Source organism: Aulonocara stuartgranti, assembly GCF_965226115.1.
Source record: "Aulonocara stuartgranti genome assembly, chromosome: 19".
In the NCBI taxonomy this organism is placed as follows: Eukaryota; Metazoa; Chordata; class Actinopteri; order Cichliformes; family Cichlidae; genus Aulonocara; species Aulonocara stuartgranti.
Genome location: NC_138955.1, coordinates 23,542,321 through 23,567,082, shown reverse-complemented (window position 1 = coordinate 23,567,082; position 24,762 = coordinate 23,542,321). Strand labels below are relative to the sequence as shown.

General features: G+C 38.0%; 1 protein-coding gene across 13 annotated transcripts in view; it reads left to right on the top strand.

Moving 5' to 3' along the window:
- Nucleotides 1–24,762, top strand: part of slc4a11 (solute carrier family 4 member 11) — a 104,140-nt gene that overhangs the window by 49,670 nt on the left and 29,708 nt on the right. For 6 of the 13 annotated variants that reach the window (XM_082516513.1, XM_082516515.1, XM_082516503.1 and 3 more), the window contains 5 exons: nucleotides 3,980–4,030; nucleotides 6,799–6,915; nucleotides 14,423–14,466; nucleotides 18,453–18,681; nucleotides 22,316–22,348. In XM_082516513.1, coding sequence (XP_082372639.1) covers nucleotides 3,997–4,030; nucleotides 6,799–6,915; nucleotides 14,423–14,466; nucleotides 18,453–18,681; nucleotides 22,316–22,348 — 457 coding nt within the window. In that variant the 5' untranslated portion in view covers nucleotides 3,980–3,996. The remainder of the gene's footprint in view (nucleotides 1–3,979; nucleotides 4,031–6,798; nucleotides 6,916–14,422; nucleotides 14,467–18,452; nucleotides 18,682–22,315; nucleotides 22,349–24,762) is intronic. The other 7 variants (XM_082516511.1, XM_082516506.1, XM_082516507.1 and 4 more) reach the window with 2 other exon arrangements.

Sequence of the window (24,762 nt, the reverse complement as noted above, 5' to 3'; positions counted from 1 at the left end):
AGGTTTTAATCATGCAGGTTTTCTAAGGAAGTACAGGGAGCTATTTATTTTTTGTATTTTTTAGTTATGAAAAGTTATGGGAAATGTGTAAATATCTTCTTAAAAAGACATTTTATGTATGTGTACATTTATCATACAACCAGCTGCATGGCATAAATTTTGAAGCAGTATAGAAGTGCAAGAGTAGCTTAGCATAACACAAATACTGGGTAGCTATCGCTGTGGCTCTGTCCGCATGTAAACAAGAATCTATATGCCTGCCAACACTTGAAAAGCAAATAACGATTATTAGAAAAGCTAAACATAAAAAAGGACAAGGTAGATTTAAGAGGGTGTATGTGCTAGCGACCAATGTATACAGCTGATATTCTTTCTTTCAGACATACAGAATATAATAAGATTTCCTTAACATTCGTTCTGTGTAATTGCTTACTTGCTTTTACGCTTTGCTTAGATCAGCTCATTGTTGTGTTTCTGCACATATTTTGCCAACAGGGAAGTTGCAGAGTGCCTTCGGGTGGATAAATTATGCAGTTTCGACACTCATAACTTGGCTGAAGGGTGATTCTCCGGCGTCTTATTTACCTTTTAAATTTTCATTTATCTGCCTTTATGAATGCCAATACCAGCATGACTATTGAAAATACAGACCCACTAGTTAATCTGTCAGATATACTGTGTTGGTGACTATTTCTTAGTAGGTGAAGCAAGATAGTTAGACACATGCTTTAAATGAAATAATTGAGATTCAAAGCTTTATCTGGTCAACTTGAGCCATGATTTCCAACCATTTACAGTACTGTGCAAAAGTTTTAGGCATGTGTGGAAAAAATGCTGTAAACAAAGAATGCTTCCAGAAATATAAATGATTGTTTATTGGCCCCAAATATATCCTGCAGCAGGACAACGACCCCAAACATACAGCCAAAGTCATTAAGAACTATCTTCAGAAGTACTAGAAGAACAAGAAGTACTAGAAGTGATGGTATGGCCCCCACACATCATCGAGTGTGTCTGGGATTAATGAAGAGACAGAAGGATCTGAGGAAGCCTACATTCGCAGACGATCTGTGGTTGATTCCCCAAGATGTTTGGAACAACCCGGAAACAGAGTTCCTTCAAAACTTGTGTGCAAGTGTACCTAGAAGAAGGCAAAGGGTGGTCACACCGAATATTGATTTTATTCATTCCATTTCTCTTTTGTTCATTTGCTACATTTTGTTGATTGTAAATAAAGGATTAACACTCCCATTTTTGAAAGCATTCTGTGTTTACAGCATTTTTTCTCATCTGCCTAAAACCTTTTGCACAGTACTGTAGCTTCACTGCACTTTAAAGGTATAAAAATGTATCAGTGGTCTTTTGTATGTTTTCAACAGGTAACGGTTGGTTTAGAAACTATTTGAAATCATGAAAAAAAAAAAAAAAAAAAAAAAAAAAAAAATCAACACAGCATTAACCATATCAGTCAAAGTGCAGGAGGTGAAATCTTAAGAAGATTGAATGTATGCATGTGTGGCAGACTGAGGCAGGAACCTGTATGGATTAAAAAAAAGTTGATTGTTTTGAGGATAAATGAATCCCTGGGTCTTTTAACTCTGAAATTGTTTTGCTTTGTGTGTCCTATCCCAAGAGTGAAAGAGCATTTTGTGTAATTAAAGTTGCATGCTGTATTTGTATGCTAGATGTTGTCACATCAAAGAATCCTTTCCAGAAGAGAAAGCTGTTGTAAGTCTTTACTTCCCTCTTCTATGACAGTCGCCATGTTAAAAGAGGCACTCGGTTCTTGTATAATGATTTTTTTTTTTTTGTCTGTGTGAAAGTGGTTGTGTATGTGCTTGTGCACATCTGTGAGTATTTGTGCAATTTCTTTCCCAGTGTGTGTCCCTTTGTCCAGGATGCTGTGATTTTTAGTAGTCAAATCAGAAAACTACCCGCGCGACGTGCCGTTGATCTGTGGTTATGGGATGAGTATGTAAACATGTTTGCTTAATGCTCAATAAGAGCCTCACTGAAGTCTGGTAGCATGGCAGGGCCACCTCTCTTCCTTCACAATGTCTCAATAACCTTCAAAGTATCCCTGCTCCATATCTCTCTTTTTTCTGCGCAATCCGCATGCTGCACACATCCACAGGGCCGCGTGACAAACACTCTGAAATGTTGTACTCTAAATTCCCTCAGTGCATTTGTAGTGGAGCTCTTCACCAGATTAAGTTTAATTCCAAAATGAGATATCCACCATTTTAAAAAATGCTGCACACCACCAATGCAAAATGAGTGCTGGCCTGGAAGCGAAACTCAATGTGGATTATCGCTGAATGTATTAGAAAAGTCAAGACCTTTGCTGATGAAAGGATGTGCACTGCTCATAATCACTGCCTGTTAACATGTTTTAGATGTAATGAAGGAAGCCCTTGCGTTTTACTGATAATGTTTCTTCCTTAGGGGAACTCTTTGCCTTCTGGTTGAACTACATGGTCATCCAATTTATGCTCACTTTTAGTCTGATCATTGTCCTGCACTGAGTGGAAAATTTTGCTATCAAAATCTTATATTACAAGGTCTCATTGCAAGTTGATCTATGTACACAAGAAACAGAGATACACATGTTTGTGCTGATGAGGCAATTAAGTAATGGGAAAATAATGAAACTGATGTGTTATACAGGGGTTGAGTTTTTTTGGGGTTGGAATTTTTTTTTTTTTTTTTTTTTTTTTTTTAATGACATTTTTGTCTGACAACTCGGTGACGGAGCAACAAAAAGTCTGCAACTGCAACTCTTGCCACACATTTCACAGCTCATCTTCTAGCATTTCCCCTCGATGATCAGTTTTGACAATATACACCATTCCTCATGGTCAAAATAAGCATTTTTAAACCTTCTCAATCTGTACAATACCTAAAATAAGTTTTACAAATTTTTGTTATTTGTATTCCTCGGTTCCCACACCCATACCCAAATGGTAATATTTGTTTCATCTGTACCACATTTGCATTCATGGCTCTCCTTGCAGTAGGCAAACAAAAGTGTTTCCCTCATTCACTTTTGTACAGCGTATTTTATTTCTGGCGTCTAGCAGCGTATTTTTTCTTATGCAGCTTTCAGCCTGGTATATGTGCTCAGACTGAATTAAAATGTAAATGTACACAGAGTGTGCTTTATAACAATCCGTACGTATAACCATCAACAAAATATGTCAAGATCAAAATTGCAACTCTAAAATATTTTCTAGTGATGCGTGGAATTTCATTTAATGTAACGCTGCTGTATTTTTCATCCTGTGGGTACCATGAATGTATTAGTACCTGCTGTTTCTTGAAAGCAAGATGCAAAATAATAGGACATTGGTTTGGCACTTAATGATTAATAAAGTACCAAATGCAAGGGATAGACTTTCAGGAGACAGCTGACCTAGATGGACAGGGCTTTTTATCTTTTTTTTTTTTTTATCGAGAGAATGAATAGATGGGCTCATTAAGAGCTAAATGTGGTTTGTTTTTTTTGGTTTTTTTTAAACTGTGAATACTACAGAGCTATAGTTTAATTAAAAAATAAATATTTGATGACTGGGTGGATCATCTTTACAATAAATAGACCGCACTCGTTAGGATAAAGTTCATGTCAAGGACAAACATATTTTAGGCCTTCCTGGGTTATTTACGTGTGCGCATGCAGTGTGTTATAAGAAGTCATTGTTACATCTTCTAGCGGCCATTACAGAACAAATACTTTTGCTTGTAAGCAAATAATCCGTGGATTACTTTGTGTTTTACCTTTTAAATGCATAGATCTTTTCCATGTATAATAACCCTGAATGACAAAGAGGTCTGAAAATGATGCGTATTTGTATTCATAACATTTCTCATACCAGCAATTGCTGTGTAAAAATAATAACGAGTAATTGCTCCCTGCCGGGCCTGTTACCGTTGCCTAGATTCAGCTCAGTAATTACAGTCTTTCTCTGTTTTGCTCTCACAGAGGCGCCTCCCTCTGGGATGTCCAAGAATGGATACTTCTTTCAAGAAATGGGTGAGTGTGAACCACCAGCACAAGGACAAAATTTTCAACATTTGTTCCTCTTCCACTGTGTATTAAAAATGGAAAGAAAAGCATGGAACCTAAAAGCCTAATCCTCAAAGTGAATATAGCCGCTGTCATCGACGTCTTTGAACATCTTCCTACCAGTAATGTGTATTGTGTAAGGTATATTTAGAGTGAAAGATGTGATTTAAAGATTGGAGCTGCAGCACACGTAAAATTAAAAACAAAAAAACAACCCAAACCTCTCCCAGCTTACACACTCTCCTCCATTTGGATATAAACAACAAACTTTGTGTTATGATAACGGCAGTTTCATTACCTTCAAGCCAAGGAGAAGCTCCCAATTAGTATGTGCAGCACAGGCAGTCAAGACAGAATACACTTGCATTGGATCTCCCCGTCTCCCCCAGCCAATTATTCCCCTCCTGCAACACACCGTCTCATTCGGCACATTCACAGAAGACCCCCTGCCGCAGCTCAACATAAATGTCTTTATTATGCGACCTTTTATCAGATATTAATGTAATTACAATACTGTTGGCAAGTAGGCATTACAAACCACTGTTATCTTTAGTGGTTCATTAGCAAAGGTTGTTTTGGAACGTCAGTGCTCTTGTTGTGAACTTTGCAATTAAAGGGTGAATCACGGTCGCACAGTAAACAATATTTGAAGTGTGTCTTGTGCTGCAGAAGCAGCTCTGCTGTGCATATGCTATCTGTGTCATTTAGTTCTTTGCTGTGGTGTTAGAAGTGAACAGGTTACTGAGACACAGTGGTGTTATTCACCAAACATGGCAGTTATGTATCTTTTTTTTCTCCAAACACGAAGCAAGAAAGTTCCAAACTTTCTTTTAATGATCCGAACATGCTACCGTGTGATTGTTGTTTCTTTATGTCCCACGGCGTCTCAAAGGCAGCAGCAAAACCCTGCACACCGTTTGAAGGATGCACATCAATCGTTTAACGTTTTCAACATTCCTCGTCCCTTAGCTCTTGTTCTTTCTAGATGTTGTATTCACCGATCAAAGTTCTGCAGGGCAGCATAGCTTTACATTTAGGAAGCAGTGATTCGTTTATTTCAATCATAGTTTATTTATTTTTAATACAAGAAGCTCTAATTGTGACGTTTTGCATACTTGGAGTTCTAGTTATATGTTATATAAAGATAAATTACATGATTGCTACATGGAGAGATTGGAATATTTTTCATGCATTAGTTTATAAATAAGTTTTAATACATTTCCCTAAAATTAATGCCATTCCTTTTTTTTTAACCCTCTAATTTAGTGCTTGCAGTTTAGCAGTTGCTTCTCTCCTCCAAGGTGATTTGAAAGTCAGAGCCCAGCTGGTAAGTCTGAGGCACAGAGGGATGCAGGGAAGGCAACTACACAGTGAAGTTCAAATAATGTCAAATGCTGAGGGTTGATCCTGATGCAAGACAAACTGAATGAACTGAAATTTGGGGCTCCTCACGTATAAGGTCAGCAGATAAAGAGCAAGTGAGATATTGTTCTTGTCGCATCAAGCCGATCGCTGGATGATATTTGGGAGCCCACCAGTTACTGGAGCTTTGGATTTAAGGGGGCCGCTGTCTCGGGAAGAGGGAAAGGAATGAGTCATCCAAACAAGCTCCAGGCTCAGTCCTGTGATGCTTTCCAACATGCAAAGTCCTGACCGTTACACACCAAAACCCTGCGAAAAACAGCGTTTACCTGCTGATTCATAAAAGACTCGTCATGTCTCACTTGTCTAACAGCTTAATTTTCTTAATATTCTTTGACAATTTGTGGCATTTTTAGGTTTTTAGGCATAAAGGACCGCTGCTTGCAGCTATTTGTGCGTTACACTAATTGAAAGCACCTTTTAGTAGTTGTTGCTGCTTCCATTGACATTAAAACACTACTCTTATGTATTCATATGAACAGGAGAGGAATCGTGAGCTGAAAAAACAAATTTCAGCTTTTGCACCTTAAAGGGCACATCCTGTACACTGGTTTTGTTTGACTAAGTCTGGATATTTTGGACATTGTCCATCCGAAAATGGTTAGATTCATCTCTTAATGTACACCGACACAAATTTTAGGTCCATAGTTTGCCTATTTTAAAAGATGTAGAGGAAGGAGAAGTATTTGGTATTTAGACTGATAGTATGTATACATGTCAGTGTTTTAAGGTGTATATTACACCTTAAAACACTGACATGTATACGACTAGTTATGTCTAATAATATCTAGACATAACTTTTTTTTCCTGTTTTTCACTTGAACACACTGTCATTCTCAACCATATCATCTGACAATGAAAGAGACTGTCTGGAAGAAAGAAGCTCTCTAGTCATACTTCAGGTGACACTTGAGCAATATTTTCTTATAATTTTCAGGGTTTTTGTTTTAAGCAGCAGATGTTTATTACAGTCTGGATGGTTCACTGACTGTCAGATGAGTTGTCACAGAGAAGCATAATTGCTGTAATAATTTCCTGTCACTGTCTAAAGTTTTACCTTTTTTGAGTGATTTTTGGACTAGATTTATTTTGTGAAAAACTTCACTCAGAAATTTTATTTATTCCTTTCACATTCTTTTATTTATTCCTCATTTTGAAAGTGTGCCATAAACATCTACAAAGCACTAAAATAAATTTGACTGTTGGATTTTGTGACTTTGGCTGAGGATAACAACAATAATTAAAGTCAGTTTGCTACCCTGCCTGGTAGCCGGTGAAGTCCAGGAGGTGACCCTGTGCTGTTGTGTCCCCAGAGCAGCGGGAGGTGGAGCAGGAGGAGGGCAGCGAGGGCCGAGAGGAGGGACAAGATTCGCCGATCGCCTGCGGAGATGACATCCACCTCTATGACAACCAGATCAGCCCTGGGCCAGGTCAGTACAGAGAGAGAGAGAGGGAAAGAAAGTGAGAGGGCAGCAGGGGTTAGAGTATGCAGTCTGGACAAGGAGGAAGAAAAATAAACTTGATGAAGCCACTGATAAGGATTTTTAAGTGAGTTGGAAATTAAAGGCGATAGACTCCATAAATAAAAATAATTCTTTGGTTTTATAGAAAAGCTGAAAGCTTGATCTGTTGTTTAATCTGTAAAACAAACTGTTAGAAAGAAAATGCTAAAGATTAACTTAAACCTCATCAAATATTAATTTAACACTTTTGTTAGGTTTAAACAATACTGTACATATAAGATTCGAATATACTGAACCCACAGGCAAATCCCAGGATAATCTGCAGTCCCCTGCAATAGTTTCTGCTCGTGTTCAGCTGAGCTTTCTCTTTTAGTTTTGCAGCCATTAGTTTACTTTTGGTTTCTTTGTCACTCACATCAACATCATTACCAGCTGCAACAAGCATCATGTTTTAGAAAAAAAAGCTGTGTGCCCTTTTACCAGCACCAGATAGCAAAAAACAGAGTCGGAGACCACCTTCTAAAAACATAGTGGCACAACTAACAGCAGCTAAAGTGAGTCTTATAGCAATCATGACACGTGCTAAACTGGCCGGACACATGAATCTATGTGAATGCCAATATGTTGTTGAAGTTGTTAGTAAGTTGATATGGATACAGGTGGACATACAGGTAGAAAATGAGAGACAATTAAGCTTCATAAGGGTTAACATCTTGTCTCACTGACTAATGTTGTTTATACAGTCACCAGCATCAAACTCATTCTGAATCTGGTGCTGTCAAACTTTGCCTAGGGCTTGAAAATGCTACATGCATAAGGAATTACATCCATAAACTGTCAGATACAGAGTACATACATATATAATACATGTTATCTATTAGCATTTTATGACAAGGAACATTTTTTTCATCTTTTAAGCTAAACATTTACATGAAAGTTGAAGTTTACATGAAATAAATAAACTTGGATAGGTGGGTTTTTTTTAAAGGAGACCACTGTCTTCCAGTCAGCATAATCATAATCAATACAGCATCATATAGGAAGGAAGAAAAAGAAAACCTGTTGAATAAAGCCGCGTGAGAAACATTTCAATAATTTCTGTGGAGTTCTGGTGGGCGCTGCCCTTCCACAGACCGGTGGCATGATGGTGTTGACTTGATGGACGGCTACTCAGCTGCAGGTGCAGATGATTTTGACCCCATCACCACAATCCCGGTGGGTCAACCCAGGTTATTGTTGCCATGGTAACAGTCCCAGGTGCACCATAGGGAGAGGAGGAAAGACGGAGATGCCCATTTGCTTTGAATGTGACAGGTGACCATGCCACTTAGGCTGGGTCTCCATACATAGTAACACTTAAGGCATCTGACAAGAGAGCTGTAGTGGTGCAAGCTGGGGACAAGTTAGAAAAACAAAACGGCTGTGATAATGCTCTTCTTCACGTTGAACAGCTTGTACTTATGTCGGGCCTAAAATAAAAGCATAAAATACCTCATTTTTACTCACCTCAATTATCGGTTTTGTATCTGTCTATACGCCAGTGTGACAGTCAGTTCCAGACTAATGAACTATCAGGATGAACAAAACAGGAAGCATTTATGGAATTGATTGAAAAAAATTAACTTTATATCCAGTGTCTTCAGTAAATTATAAAACTGCTGACAGCCTTCCCAAACATCCAAGAATTATTGCAAGGGGGTAGATGCTACAGTTAAGTATAGGTAAGTCTATGGAAGGGTAGGATGAATTGATATAATCTCAAGTTATGTAATTGTCTTCCTGTTCATCCTTAATCTCAGTGAGTATGTTCACATCCTGAGCTCCAGTGATTTGTGTAATATTCCCCTCTCTCTCTCTATACAGCTGTAATATGTTGAAATCTCGCTGCTGTCAAAATTCTCACCTGCAGGTGCAGAATGTTTGTCATGCACAGCAGTTCCTGCTCACAGATTTTCAGTGCATTACTCATTGACAGCACAGCTGAATGCTGATTAGAGTGTTTTGTTTTCGTTCCTGGCTGCCCCCAGCCTCACAAGTGTAGCTGTCACATACATTTGATCCCAGTATCATTAGTTGTTTGCATCTTATTTTTGCTTTTAATTTGTGTCACAAATTATCACAGACCACTGTGGAATATGTCCACCATGTCAAATTAATCTAAGACTGACTAAGACTTTTAATCACATCCTGTCTGCCTGAATAAGCAGTGGTTTGGAAAAGCAAATAACTCAGTGATTACGTCATACCAAGAGACAGCAGCTCCTATCTTAATCTAATTTTAAAAACATCTGTCTGTTTAATTAATTCATGAGAAAATGTTTGTTTCAAATGTATCTTTCCAGCCCGTTTTCTAGGACAGCATTCAATTGTGTGTAACTCCACCATATTCACCATTATATGTTTTTATATATATTTAACTAGACCGTTTCTACCTTCCTACCAATCAGTCTTTAGACCAGATGAGATGAGCAGCAGAAAGCAGTATAATGAGCATGAAAGTCAGAAAGAAAGTTGGATGTGGCAGCACAATGAATTAAGCAGAGGATCTTGATCTTGGAGAGTGGGGTTTAAATTCCATGTGAGGCCAAAGGTCAACAATGAAAAAGTCCTCTTATTTTTAAGTGTATTAAGCACGGGCACAGGCATGTGCTGTGCTTAATCTCAAAAGAGCAAGAGCTGCAGGAGGAGGGGTTTCTATTTTCATTTTTATTTCCCCTTTCTTGATTCATGCCTGGTTTCAGAATATTACTGACAAACGTGGCCTTTATCAGTAAAACCCTTTATCAGTTCTGAGGTTTTACATACCAAGACATAAGACAAATAACCCGGTTCTTAAAATTACATAAATAAAACGTCAAATGAATAACAAACGTGACATATTACACTGTCATTATTTATTTAGCAAAAATTAAGCCAAAATACAGAAAATGTGTAGTGAGCCAGGTGCTGATATTTGATGGCACTCGAATTAATCAGCAGCAGCAGTGACCGCCTCTATAAAAACGCTTTGGCAGTTTGCACTTCTGGAGTATTCAAATCTGCATTTATACAAAACCAAGAAAGAAAGATATCACCAACTAAAACAAATGTTCTCAAATGAAAAACATTCAAGACAGCTGCTGATCTTCCCAGAACTGGATGTCCAAGCAAACCCACTCCAAGGTCAGACAACGCTCAGTGAAACTGCAAACACTGAAGTTATCTACAAGCATCTGGTGGATGGGGTTTGGGTTTGTTTTGCAGCCACAGGGCCTGAGCACCTTGAGTCCACCAAGAAGAACTCTGTATACCAAAGCATTGCAGAGCTAAAGGTTGACCAAATTGGGTCAATCAGCGGGACAGTGACCCAAGCACAGCACCAAATCTACAACAGAACGGGTGTGCAGAGATCTGTGTATAAATAATAATGTCTGCAAACTTCAAAAAACTGAAGCAGGAAGGGTGGGTTAAACTTGCTTCATGACTTTGCAGAGACCGATAGTCACACAGAAAACCATTACTTCAAGTTATTGCTGTTAAAGGTGGTTCTACAAGTTGTTTCATTTTCTTCAATTCATAGTTTTTGCAAAACGAAACAAAAAAACCCAAACAACAGCTGACATTGTGTGCTGTTGTTTCTAATACTGATTCCTGGTAATGAATGTCCTGATATGGTAAAAAGAGAGTGCACTTTCTGTCGGTTCTGAGGTACTATTATTCCTCCTTGTACTACAAACTGAATGATCCGCTCCATTATCTCTAATGTAAGAGAAGGGGCTAAATTCCACAGACTCCCTTTTCATTGAAAAAGTAGAGTAAGGTTTAAACGAAGTTTAGCTAAAACAAATAAATAGATTTAGAAGTTTGAGTGTCTGAGTTTTTGAAAATAGGTGGGTGTTTTCAAAAGTTAGTCTTTTTTTTCTTGTACAAAAAGTGATTCTTTACTGAGCAGTGCCTCAGGGAGAGTAAACCAAAGAGGGACTCGTCAATCTGTCAGTAGATTCAAGTTGGTTTAAGAATTCGGGTGATCCTGTGGCTTTGTGTCAAGCCCACATTATAAATATGTCCAGTACCTTGGTTTCATCATCTGTAAGTTGTGACTTATTGCTAATTAGGAAATGCTGGCACGCTAAACTGGAACAATAAACAAGAAAAACAAACCTATTATAGATCTGCTGTGCCATTATTCTGACTTTAGCATATAGCTACAGCCCCCCAGTGAGAATAGTGTTAGTCGTGTTAGTTATCTGCCCAGTCTGTCAGTATACACTGTCACTGAAAGTATCTGAAGAAGGCTCACTGTCTCAACGTGGCTGTAGCAACATCAAAAAAGGTGACTGATGGTGGTTATTGAAGGGAATATTAAAGATATGAAAATGAAGAGGTTACCAGTACTGTTGTATCACAGTAATACAGACTTGTTTGTTTGTCTCCTTCTGTTATTATATCACTTTGACATGATCTCATCCATTCTTCTCTCTTTGTCATAAAGCTGTCAAATTCCCTCCATAAATACAATTGATATCTTGATTATACATTTTTCAGCCAGCGCTGGGCTCAGTTCCACTTCACTTCAATCAATTTGGCTGAATGCTGATGTGGAAAAGTCACGAGGAAGGACAGCCGTCTTTGACGCTGGAAAAGACATTTTGGTTTTTACCAAGGTCCTGACTTGACCTTGATAACCTGGAGCGAAGTTAGTTTCATGAATGTATGATGAGTGTGGAGAGGGGATTGACAAAAATACTTTTTTTTTTTTCCCCCCTCTTTTCTTTTTACTATAAAGATTTGACTATTTATGGATGAGATATCTGCAAAAAGAGTCCAGAGGTAATGCTATGTTTTCTAACTTGGGTATAGACTGTCTTAAGGTAGTCAGTCTAATCTTTTTATAGTTAATACTTTTATACAGAAGTAATAGTGCAACTTCTTTTAAGACCTGGGTAGGAATTGGACATTTTTCATGAAAAAAAACCCTAAGAAAAAAACCTTTGGGGTGTGTGATAAACAGAAAGAGTAAGACCTGCCTGAGACGCTGACTCATGTGGTATTAACAGTAATGACATACATGCAAGAACATTAGTTTTCTTAGGTTAATGTTTAAGGCGTCGTTTTAAGTTTATATTATTTTTCAGTTTTTTTTTTCAGGTATTAAATATAAATACCCGCAACAAAGCCTCTTAAATAGGTACTGGTCATATTTGTTTGAAGGATTATAATTGCTTTTGAAAGGGACTGTTGAATGCCTTTTGAAACCAACAGCTAAAAATACTGTTGTACCTTTACACTATAATCAAACCTTATTGTCCCACTTGTTTTCCACCTCTTTATTGACTGTCACTGCTTCCATGAGGTTTCTTAAAGGAAACTCTGCGATAAATACATTTTTAGACACTCAACTAAGAGTAACATCTGATACTAATTTCCAGTTTGATGCCAAGTGTTCTTGTTCAAAACTCAAGAAGTTAAATAATGAATATTTTTCATTTTAATCTGTAAGATTGTTGACCTGTGGGTAAAATCTGCCAGATGCAGATGTAATCCATGAATCCTTTTTAGGTTTATAGTTTCATCTGGTGCAAAAACACTGGATGTTTAAGGCAGAGTATGGGAGATCCCCAACCTTAGCCTAAGTACAAGGTTGTTAATCTGGTATCCTCAGTCATAGTGGCACATTGCTCAAATAAAGGACACATTTTAACACTTCTTTTACCTAATCCAAAGAAAATGAAATTCTTCTGGATTACTTTAAGCTATATTGAGACATACAGAGTCCATTAGAAGGAGGTGATCATCGGGGACGAGGTAATCTTAATATGAATATTCGAATATCTCCTTACAGCGACAGCCTGACAGCAATTAGAGCCGGAGCTTCCTCTCCCCTAAGGGAACAGATCAGCCTGGCCGTGTGCTTTTTGATTGTGCGGCTTTGATGAACCAAATCCACTGCACATGACACGTGCCCCCTGCTATAGTCTCATCAGAGACAGAAAGGCAGGGGTTGGGGCTCTTTTTTTTCCTACACTGCCTGCAGGGTTTTTGTGGCAAGGTGTTTGGTGTTTCGATCAAAGCCCCTCACCCTTTTCTGCAGACTCACACTCAAACGCGTTCACTCGTCGCAGGATTATTTATAATATCCTGGCACTTTCCTAAGGCTTATTGGCTTGTCAAAGTGTATGTGCGCGCGTGTGTGTCGGGGGGGTGTTCTTGCTTCTTTGTTGCTGGAGGGAGGAGTTAAAGCACTGATTGATTTCCAGACCGAGTCGACAGTATGCATCACGTGGAGCAGAGGAGGAAAGCCCATGGTAACCTAATAATGTTGTCCCCACAGTAAACGGCGATAACCGTGTTATGTATCTGTGGTGGCGGACTGTTTTATGAGAGTCAGCAGGGTACTGACAGTCTGCTAGTTAAGGGACGGGAGTGTGTTGAAAACCACATTCCCTCCGTTTGTCCCTATATTGTTTTCTAACATAAAAGGTTTTTCCCCTCTTCCCAACACTGGGAAAATCCAAACCTTTGTACTTTATCTGAGCTCTTGCCTTAGCTCCACATGCGCATATTAAAGCCTTATCAGAAGAGAATTTTCAATCCTTATTCAATGAGAGCATTTAAAGACATGCCTCTTGACATTTTCATCACTTTTAGAAAAAAGGGGTCTCAGGCTGTTTTTCTTCGAGTGGCTGTTACTTGTGATTTCAGAATTAATGCCTGTCCTGAAAATACAGAACATTATAATGACCATATTGGTGTTAAAACTTTAACATAGTCTATTCAAACGAAGGAAATGTTGATATTTAGTGGCCCAGGAGTTTAAGACACTGAACACGAAATGGTTCAAAACAAAGTCTGCTTTCATGTTCTGTAATTCTTCATCACTCAATGTCTCATCTTCTGTTTCACCTTTGCTGTCAGTTCTGTAAATTCTTAGTTTTTTTTTTTTTAACCTCCTAGGACCTGGCGTCCACATATGTGGACATCACATTTTGGGTTATTTAGACTAAAATACTCAACTTTGCTCTACATGGGCCTGATATCCTCTTACAAAGACATTATACTGCTACTGTTCTATCAAAATTTTAAACAAATATCCTCATATGTGGCTCTTATTTTTCTTAAAAACAAAAATAAGGTAAAAAAAAATCTGGTAATTCTTTGTTTTTACATTCATCGGGCCCCAATCAGCCCAAATATCAAAGAGAAATTAAAAATGCATGCCATGTAAGAGTTCAGGTCTTAGGAGGTTAAGTATATAAAGTAAAATAATTTGCTAGAACTACATAATGTTGGCTCTAATCTTTTAAAGCAGTTTGCGTTTTCATTTTTCATTTGTGATGATCAATTGCAGAGTGCACTTATGGGTTCAAGCCCTTTGAGCAGATATATATGTGTTCACCCTTATTGTGGATAAATCTGTTTAATATAAACACATCTCAAGTCTTTATTGATGTACACTTTGAGTGTCTAATTATATCGCTTTTTATTTCTTTCTCAGAAACTGACGATTCTGGTTGTGTGTTACTCAATACATCAAGAAGGGTAAGGATGGATGTTTATCAACTAGAAGTCTGATATTACTGTTTATTTATTATATCTATTTGACCTTTTTAACCATCTGTCAGGGCTGCAGAGTATAGCGTCAGAGGCAGATTAAACCCGGAGCAAGTCACCAGCCGATCACACGTCTAACGTAGAGAGTCAATCTGTCATGCTTACATCCACACCTATGTTAAATTCACCAGTTGATTTAATCTACATGTCTTTGGACTGAGAGAGGAAGCTGAAGCATCCAGAGAAAATACTTGCAGAGACGAGGAGAGCATGCAAGCCCTGCACAGAAAGGCCCCAAAATGACCAGAAGATTCAAACTGAGAACGTTCTTGTTCTGAAGCAACAGAACTTCCAGTTCTTTTTCCAGTTAAGGGCTCAGTAATTTAGCAGTACGAGTCAGCAACATATAATGCACCCAGTGCTTTTATCAAGAAAGAAAAACAAATATGATCTAAAATTTTAAGCCTAGTGTATGTAGACCTCTATGAATATACACAGGACCAAAATCTCAGTTGTCAAACTGAATGAGGAACAACTGAAGAAGGCATTTGAAATACCTGCTTACCCACTGCTGGCTGTGCATAAAGGTACAGAGATGATTTTATATTAAAGTAAGTTTGGGCAGTAAATTAAAGAATAAACATCTTTTCCTGATTGGTTTAATATTGAGTCTCATTCTATATGGAACCAAAACGTGCTGCGCTTATTTTCCTATGTGTTTTAACAGCCCACAGTTCCACTGAGCACACTCGAAGTACACCAAGATTTGTAAAAACAATCCAATCTGTGTAAGATGTGCTTGATAAATGAATAGCTCTGCTATATTGAATATTTTCTGTAAAACTGCTAGTGTTAATCTTTTCATGCATCTTTACTGCTGGCTCACTCATTTTGTTACGGGTTAGTTTTGGGGTTTTGCTTAGAGAGTCGCAGTGTTATACCTGTACAATAGCTACATGTTGTGATGGGCTAAAGTAAATTATGCAATTATGAATTATTGCAATCATTTCAAACATAAAATAACTGAATAATGCACATATGGATCTTGCAGGAAGGAAATTGCAATTATTATTTGCCGAGGCAGTTCGGGATATTAAGAATTGCTCTCCAGCTATAGAGGGTCTAAATGAAACATCTGTAATGGTTTTATTGTGCTTGATGATCCTGTAGATGTGATGGCTAGCCTGAGGACCTTTGTTTTTACCATTCATCTATTTGTGCGTCATTCTTTTCGAATTCCAGCAAACTTTATTTTTGCACTGGATTAAAGCCAGACGTTTTCATTCATGTGGCATCATGAGCCCTCTTTGTAAAGGACTCAAACCCAAAAACCTTAATTTTATGTTTTGATTAAAAGAATTACCTGATTAATTTTGTTTGTCCCCAGTTAAAAGTTGGCAGCAGTCTTGTTAGTCCATATTTTCATAGCAGGGATCTGTCGTTACATCGACCAGGTCAATACTCGGAGCACGTTTTTGACGTCCTCAAGCCACCCTTGAGCAGTTTTGTGGTGGGACGTTGTGCTTTGTCATGCTGTCATGCTGGGGAGGACCATAGCTGCTGTACAGTGCTGCTGCCATGGGTTGGTGGGTTTGTTCTGAACAATCTGAACAATGGTGGTACATCTTAATATTATTCACATGAATGCTTAGACACAAATTTCAAAGCGGAGAATGATAATCTTCACCAGTTCCCTTCACCAATCAGTTTTGATAAGTTGATGGATTTCTGTTAAAATTATGGGCTGATGAGAACCACACAGTGAATGTAGAAGTAGCAGGATGCAGTTGTGGCACATAGAGTATGTGTACTCATCATGGGCATCAGTGTCATGGTAATTTGTGACTTTTAATGATTTCTTTGAACTGTTCTATTTCCAGGCTGCTGTCAAACAAATCATTTTTATGTTTGCAAAGAGAAACTACCAGTTGTAGTGAATCATGGTCCCTAACAAGAATTTAATAGTTCTTGGCCTTGTGAAGGTGAGACCTGGAGTAAAACCTTCAGCACTTCTTATTAAAAGATTTAAGTGAGTGTATGTATATATTTGAGTCTGCATGTTTTGACCACATGCAAATTGGATGAAATTTTGCATTTTAAAGCTTTTAAAGATGTACGCTGTACAAGCATTCCACCCTGGAAGTAGAACAGTTGAAAGAAATTATTAAACCCCCCCCCCAAATTACTGTGTCATTCGTGCCCATGATAAGTGCATGTAAAGTTTGGACCACAAATGTAGCCTCTTATCGTCGGCATTGTTTTGTGCAGGAGTCCCACAGTTGAGGCACATATGTTACATGTATAAGAAAAATTGTATTTTTACAAAATTTAGGGGAATAAGATTACTATTACTACAGGTTTGTAAATCATTAGTGATGCAGTAAACAAATGTCTCTGTGCCAATTAGGTAAAAGGGTTTAAAGCAACCCCGAGAGGGCATTAGTTTGAACTGGTGACCAAACCTGTCAAGAGTTAGTCTTCCCCGTTATGAGCCTGTCAGAGATTTCGGTTTGTTGTGCCTCATTCCTACCAACAGCTTGCCTGGTTCTTTTCTCTAATCTCCTCATTCTGTATCACAGTTCCGTTTGTTTGCTCTCTCCCTCTGCTTTTTATTAATTTCACATGTTCCCGTCCTTAAGTCCTAGCCAAGAATTTTGTTATGGATCTTTTTTATTTGCAATGGTCCATAAATAGATTTTCATTTATGCTTGTGCTTGCAGGTGGATATTTTTCACTTCCTTCATGAGCAATTTAAAATATAACCTTTGAATTAACACATGAACTACTGGACCACACATTCTGCCCTGTATGACTCGCTTTATAATTTCTTTTAAAAAGTGCAAAATGAACTCTATTTGTTTCTTACTTTTTTTTAATCATTTCATTCGAGTTGCATAAGAGCCCCAGGACCGATGCTTTCTGTGATTGCACAAACAAAGCAAAATCAAATTTATATAGAGAGCTCTTTGCAGAAATACCTATACATGTTTTTTTCTGTAAAGAGCACGGAGACTTTCTGCTTGGTGCTTAAAAGAAACAGCAGGAAATCCACTCATCTTCAGAATTTCTGTCAATCACACAATCAATGACTGGTGGGTGTCTGGGCTCTTAATGGAGCTGTGTTGGTTTCTTTGTCCAGCCGTCTCCCTTGAGCTGAATCGTGGACAGCACTAGTACAGTTTTGATAAAATTTTGATTGTTGGCAGTGTTCTGCTATTTTGAAGAGCTCAGAAGGATTTAAGGCAATAAACTCAAACCTATTAGGGTTCTTTTATATTTGACTGCAATCCAAAAAGTCAGTAAGATCTTACATCTGCCCTCATTCTGAAATAGGTAAGAAATGTGATCTAATTCTAAAATAAATTGGGGTTCAGCAGTTTGTCTTTAAAGTAACAGTTTGTAACAGTTTTATAGTTATACAGTTTTGTTTTTAACAACTAAAATCACCTTAAAGGCTTATTTATTGTATTCTTGATTGTCAAAAATGTAATTTGATAAACATTAGATATTATATCTAGAAATTTAATTTCTTTATATCTTAAGATATTAAATAAAAAAAAAAAATATATATATATATATATATATATATATAGATATATAGATATATAGATATGAGATATAAATAAATAAAAAAAAATATAAACGCTTAGCTCACTTTTATAGCCAGGGTTTACCCTGATATTCAGTTTACCTTGACAATTTTCAAGCTTTCTTGGTAAAGTGTACTCACATAATTTGTGGTTAGATGCTATATAAATAAAGTTGAAACTGAAAATTGCCTTAGAGAATAAACCCTGCCATATAAACATTAAAACTAAATCTAGTTTTTTTCCTTTGGGTACAATTCTGCAGAAACTAGGCTAGATGCATTTTGACACTGTTTTCTTCTTTTATAATTGAACTTATTTGCATTCTCAACACGGGATCTCGTTTAAAACTATTTCAGACTTGAAATAATTATTGTTTTTCCACAGTATGTGAAGCTGATGAATTTTGAGGAGGAGGTTCGGGCACACCGTGACCTGGATGGCTTCCTGGCGAGGGCCAGCATCTTGCTGGATGAGACAGCCGCGTCCCTGGACGATGTTCTGAAGAGAATGTTGCACCACGTGGGCCAGGACAGCCATGCTTTAGAGCCCGGGTGCAACTTCGAGGAGGTGATGAGCATGCTTTTCACAGATGCAGGAGCACAGGAGGTCAACGGTGAGCAAGGATTCTGTCGACATGCATGTAAACACAGTCATATGTTGTCTAATTTGTTTTGAGATACAGTTGATACAGAGATATGCAAACCACAAGATGGAGAAGTACAATGCATCATCTGTGCCTAACCACAATCAGACCAGGACCCATAGCATCTGACACTTGACCTAAAAACATCTGACGTCTGCACATGTCATCGCCTACCTAAAATTAAATAAATAAATAAGCTGTACCTCAGGCTCTGCAGCAGAATTGTCAGATAGACTTGAGAATGGTTCAAGGAGCTTTGAATACCCAAAGGAACGTTTTTGATGTTTGTACCAAGGATGCCAATTTGACCCACAGCTTTTTTAGGTGGACAAAAATAGCACTCAGCGTGGTGAAAAGTGGATGTTTTACACTTCAACACACCACCATATACTGCACACACAGACACCAATGTTCCTTTTTATTTTTAGGTAGTTTAGCTTTATCGTTTTTACTTTTTTGTGCAATTTAAAGCAGGCGTTCGCTTTTTTTCCTCCTGAATATTAAAGCAATTAAATATTAAAGGGAAGGCTACAGTTTCGAAGTGCAGAATTAATTGGGGAAGCAAAAGCAAAAAAGTAACAGCTTTATTAAGTCTCACATACATTTAAACATTTTTTTTTTTCTATTTTGACCTGAAACTATGTTCAGTAACGGTTGTACCTAAAATATTATATTGTAATGCATGAATGCAATTGTAAATGTACCCATGTTTCTAGGTTTGGTGCCCATTTGTCAGCTTACAGATCCCTGTCACATTAGTTTAGTCCCCTCAGCACAGGTCCTCTTGGCTGAGTAGCAAAGCCTCTTGGTTAAGGCGAATCTCTTCAGCCCATTAGAGCAAGAGAAATCCGCCCTCTTACATAATAATATGTAGCTATTGTTGAAGCATTGCTTTCTGCCGCAAGCTGTACAGAACATTCACAAAAGTAATTGTTTGGCAAATGAAACTTTGCTTTCTATCTAGTTAAAGTCGTGAAGAATCGTGGAAAATGGTTTCTTTCAGTACATTCGATTTAATGCCGTGCCGATATAGGAGTAAATATAAGTGGGATTTCACCACTGTAAGAGCATGTGGAGGTAATCCTAGTGTAAGGGCTTCCTGTCATGTACTCGGTGTCCAGTGTTTTCCTGTCTGGCTGGGCTGGTGTCTGCAGTTGTTGATGGATAGTCAGAGGTGGGCGGTGTGTGACGCTCACCCTGCAGAGCCGCCTCTGACAGATCCGCAAGGTGATAATTGACTTCTGTCATCGATCACTCACTTAGTTTTTCAAATGGCTTTCCAAGACTCTCAAGCTGTGGTCACTGCAGCTGCGTTTTCACTTTTGCTCTTCAAGAATATCCCACAAAGAGGCTAAGGAAGGTTTTTTCCCTTTTTGTTTCCCTTTTTTTATGGCTGTCATCTTGACAAAAATGATTCCTCTGTAAGTCTGGGCTGTGTGCTTCTAAAATCAATGAAAAAAAATACATAAATGAAGGGATGACATTTTGTTCAAGTGATGCTTGATTGTGAAAACAGAGTAGCAGCAGTCAGTATTACATTCTTTTTTAACTTATTTATGAATTAAACAACGAATAATCAATAATTTCTTTGTTTTATTATGCGACACAAAATACTATTTTAAAAATAGGCTGAAACTCATCACGCAGCAGGGACGCATCAGTTGCAGCAGACAGAATAGGGTAATAATAGACTGAACTGTGGGGGTCATTAATAATAAGCATAGTGAAGCTATTCAGAAAACATTTACACGAAAACTTTACAGAGGCTACTATAATATGCTCAAAGAAGGATGTGAACATACAGAAATGTTCATAATTAGTTTAGTCTTTCAAGTATGCATTACACAATGTTTACCAAGTAGTCTGTGGATTTCACCTCTTTGATTTGGTCGTCCTAATAAATTAATAACAATGGCAGTGGTTCAGCGGTGCATTTCAAACAAAGTTTGAATTTTCACATTGCTGGTAGAATCCCTGAATTCACCAGTGAAACACTCGTGTCAGCGCTGAGGGGAAAAAATATCTCTTGGGAAGGAACAAAGGCTTTTCCTGGGGGAATACATTCATATTGCACGTAAGTATGTTATCAACGGGACATATCTCTTCAGGTATTAATTTCTGCCATATCAAGGTTCCCTCTGCCACAGTGGGGTATTACGGCTGGCGAGCGGACCAGCTCATTTGGAGTGTAATACTGTACAGCTGTGAGATAAAGAGAACAGGGCAAGATTATAACAGGCACCGAAAGAACAGAGAATTACAGAAATGAAAAAGATGAAAGCCCACAGAGATAATTAGTCCTGCTCCTACTTGTACAGAGGAGTATTTTTCTTTTTGGAGGCCAACTTGAGCTGTTTTTTGTTTTTTTGCTTTGCTTTTGTCTTGGGATTCAGCGATGGAGAGCGGGATTGTGCAGAGGAATAATGAACAACGCTGACGATGATGCAACGCATGATAATATTACTTCCGCTTTTAATATGTACACCAAAATTTAAAAGTAATGTATAATTTTTTGACAAACTAGGAGTACTTGAAGAACTAAATGATTTTAGGATGCTGACCAAAATGATGATCCGCTACCACAGAATAACTGACAGTGTTTTGTATGATAATGTATAAATATATTTTCCCCTCTTCCTCTGTGATGTTCATAGCCACAGTGCTCTGTGTGCTGCTGATTGTGTGCCCTGTCTGTGATGACTGTAGCATAATTTCTCCCTAAATTGCTGTCACCTTTGATCGATCTTGCTGGCTCTTTACTTGGTCTCGATTTGCATAATCCTCCTGTGTTGCTGTATTTTTTATTTTCTGCCAGTTGAATTTAGACTGCAACATATTTATTATTTTAAGTACGAAAACTTAGGGTAGGTCTCTCTCTTTTGTTTTTTTGTTTTTTTCTCCATCTGTGTACGCTGTGAGTTTTGTCACCCTTAAACTCTTCAGAAATTCAGAAATACTTGACCATCTGTTCAACCAGGAGGGGATTATTACTGCTTGTCTTTTTTTTGTGTGTTTGCAAAGAACATATTTTGCACAGATTCGTGTTTTTAACCTGAGAGTACTGCCATGAATGCTGCTATCTTTTCCTTTGGACTTTGTTTTACCCTTATTATATCACAGCAAGACACATGAGTTTTCATTGTGGCACATTTTTCAGGAAAGATCAGAATACTAATTTGAAACCATTAATTTAACCACTTTACTTATCATGATATATGGTGGCCATACATGCCAGTTTTCTCATCTTGATCTCATCAGTGACGTCTTTGGGCTTCTTGGACCAGCTGAACACACGACCGTTATCGGAGATAAAATCCAATTTTTGTTAATAGCCTGTAGACGGTAATCAAGATGGGATCTCTCTGTGCCTAACAAAGACGAGATTTTCTCTGGAAAATGATATTTAATATGTATGAGGTAAAGGAGGGCAGGAAATGAAGCTTCTGTTCAGTAGAGATATTTATGTGTGTGCCTGCTCGGTAGGAAAGTGTGTGTATGCGTGTCATTTTCTTGCTGAAAACTGCTAGCCTGTTGCCCAGAAAAGGTGACTGAACTGACTCTTTGTCTCTCCTCTTGGTTTTTCTTCCTCCTTCTCCCCATGCAGACAAGTCTCAAAGTTTCGTTTTCTTTGATGACGGTAAGCTGTGCTAATTGGATGAAAATGTCAGCATCAGCCGCCGTGAAGCTGCAATCAGTCGTTTGCTCCTGTACCAATCACCATCAGTATTCCGTTTGTGTTCCTCTCCGTGCTCAGGACTGGGTCGATCCACTGAGTCATCAAATGATTAGAGACACCAGCAAGATATCGATGCCTCTTCATTGGCCCCTCAAGTCAACGCTGGGTCCAACCAGCAGTTATCAGTTCTGCGTAAAAAGAAAACTGATAGTTCTGTAAAGTGATCGAATAATTCATACATCTAAATGAGATTTAACCTCCTAGGACCTGGTGTCCACATATGTGGACATCACATTTTGGGTTGTCTAGACCAAAATACTAAATTTTGCTCTACAAGGGCCTGATATCCACTTACGAGGACAATATACTGCCTCTGTTTTATCAAAATTTTAAACTAATATCCTCATATGTGGCTCTCATTTTTCTTCGAACAAAAATCAGGTAAAAATATGCCTAAATATCAAAGAGAAATTAAAAATGCATGCCATGAAAGAGTTTGGGTCTTACGAGGTTAAAGCATAAAATCAAAATAATTAAAATTTTTTAGTTTAGAATAGACATTATGTCCTTGCTAGGAAAAAATGACCTATTTTTCAGAGGTTTTATATTCAGGTATTTTTTTTTAATTAATTAGCTAATTATATAACTAATTATTTTACTGCACATTTAATTTGGTTCTATCCAAAGAAATCACTGCAATTTAAATCTCTCTAAATATGAAGTTTCACTATTGACCCAGTCCTAGTGGCCCCTTCCTCACCATGTGACCATAGCATTTGTGCCTTGTGATTGGCTGTGATGGATACCTATATGTTTTCATCACATCCTTCATAGTGCCCTTTGCAACATTCACACTCTTTGAAGGAAACCAATCGTTTTCTCTTTGTGTGTTAGTGTGTGTGACTGAGGGGTTTTGTGTATGTATGATGCGAGTCTACCAGTGGCTAAGACCACAGTTAATCTTTTAGGCATCGTAGACAGAGGCGGCTTTCTGGAGGTCACCTCTGAGCGTAATGCAAGGAGTCACCTTGCCAAAAGATCTTGTACCGTTTTCAGACATCAACTGGGAAACTAATGAATCGATGCGTTTTTGTACCTGCACATCTCTGCAGATTTTCTGTCACATAAACCGAAAAAAATATGAATATCACATCTTTTTCACTGGTTTAGCATATTTATTGATTCCTCGCTCCCTTATTTATGACAGACGGCTTTATCCTCATGTGATTTGCAGAAATTGCAATCTGTTTTTCTCCCTCCAACCAAACTGTGAATAACACAGTTAAAGAATTCACCAAGAATACAGAAAGATCAAAGGGACCAATCCAGCCATCCGGTCTTTCCTTCCTCATATTTTTTCCTCATTTTCCATTGAAGTTTGTCACATTTGATATGCTGCGTGTAAGAATCAGGTTTTTTTTTCTTCTTTTCTGTGTGGAAATAGAAGTGTTTGCATAGCAAAAGCTGATGAAACCGTGCAGAAATCTTCACATAACTGACAAGTATCAAATGTACATCTCTTAATTAGTCTGTCCTGATCATGTCAGCAATCACTCACAAATACTTGTTCTCTTCTTCCTGTCATCACCTGAGCTGGAGACATAAGACACAATTTATTCCCTTGCACTACACTTAATCTTTTTTTTTTTTTTTTTCTGCTTCTACGAGATAATCAACAAACTGAACGAACTATGACATCGCATTTTGCTCCCCATTCATTTTGGTTTGCACTGAGTGACCTGCCGTCGCTTGCCTTTCTGGTCATATTTAATTCTGTGTCACAGTCTTCTGCAAAGGGAGTGCAGTGTACACCTTCTGACTGGCTGTCACTCATTACACAGCTGGTAGTTATTCTAATATATAAACTTTTGCAGATCATCTGATCCAGTAATGACCTAGACTAAGTCATAGATGTTACACAATCTTCTATTTTAATGTGTTTATCATAAAAATGCCTTCTTTAACGCACCTCATTGACCACTTGCATTGCTCATAATTGTATAGAGCTTTTATACTTTTAGCTGTTGTTGCATTTAACTCTAAAGATGACCATTCCTTCTACACTGCAGCAGCCTCTGTTGGAAAAGGCATATGCAGCTAACAAAACAAAACACACTGAAGTGGATGATGTGATATTGAGGCTTGCAGCTAGCAGATTTAGCCATTAGCTTCTCTTCTTTTAGCATGACATTGACAACGTAGTCTGTCGATATAGAGGACAACAGATAACCTCACTACACACATTTACCTCTCTTTCTGTTTTTTCTTGTCTTTTGCTCTTCTGTTACCTCTCTCTTCTTGCTTTTATCCTCATCCCCCTTTCTTTATCTTTTAATCTTTCTTTTGTTCTCTTTCTGTCTGTCTCTCTCTCCTCT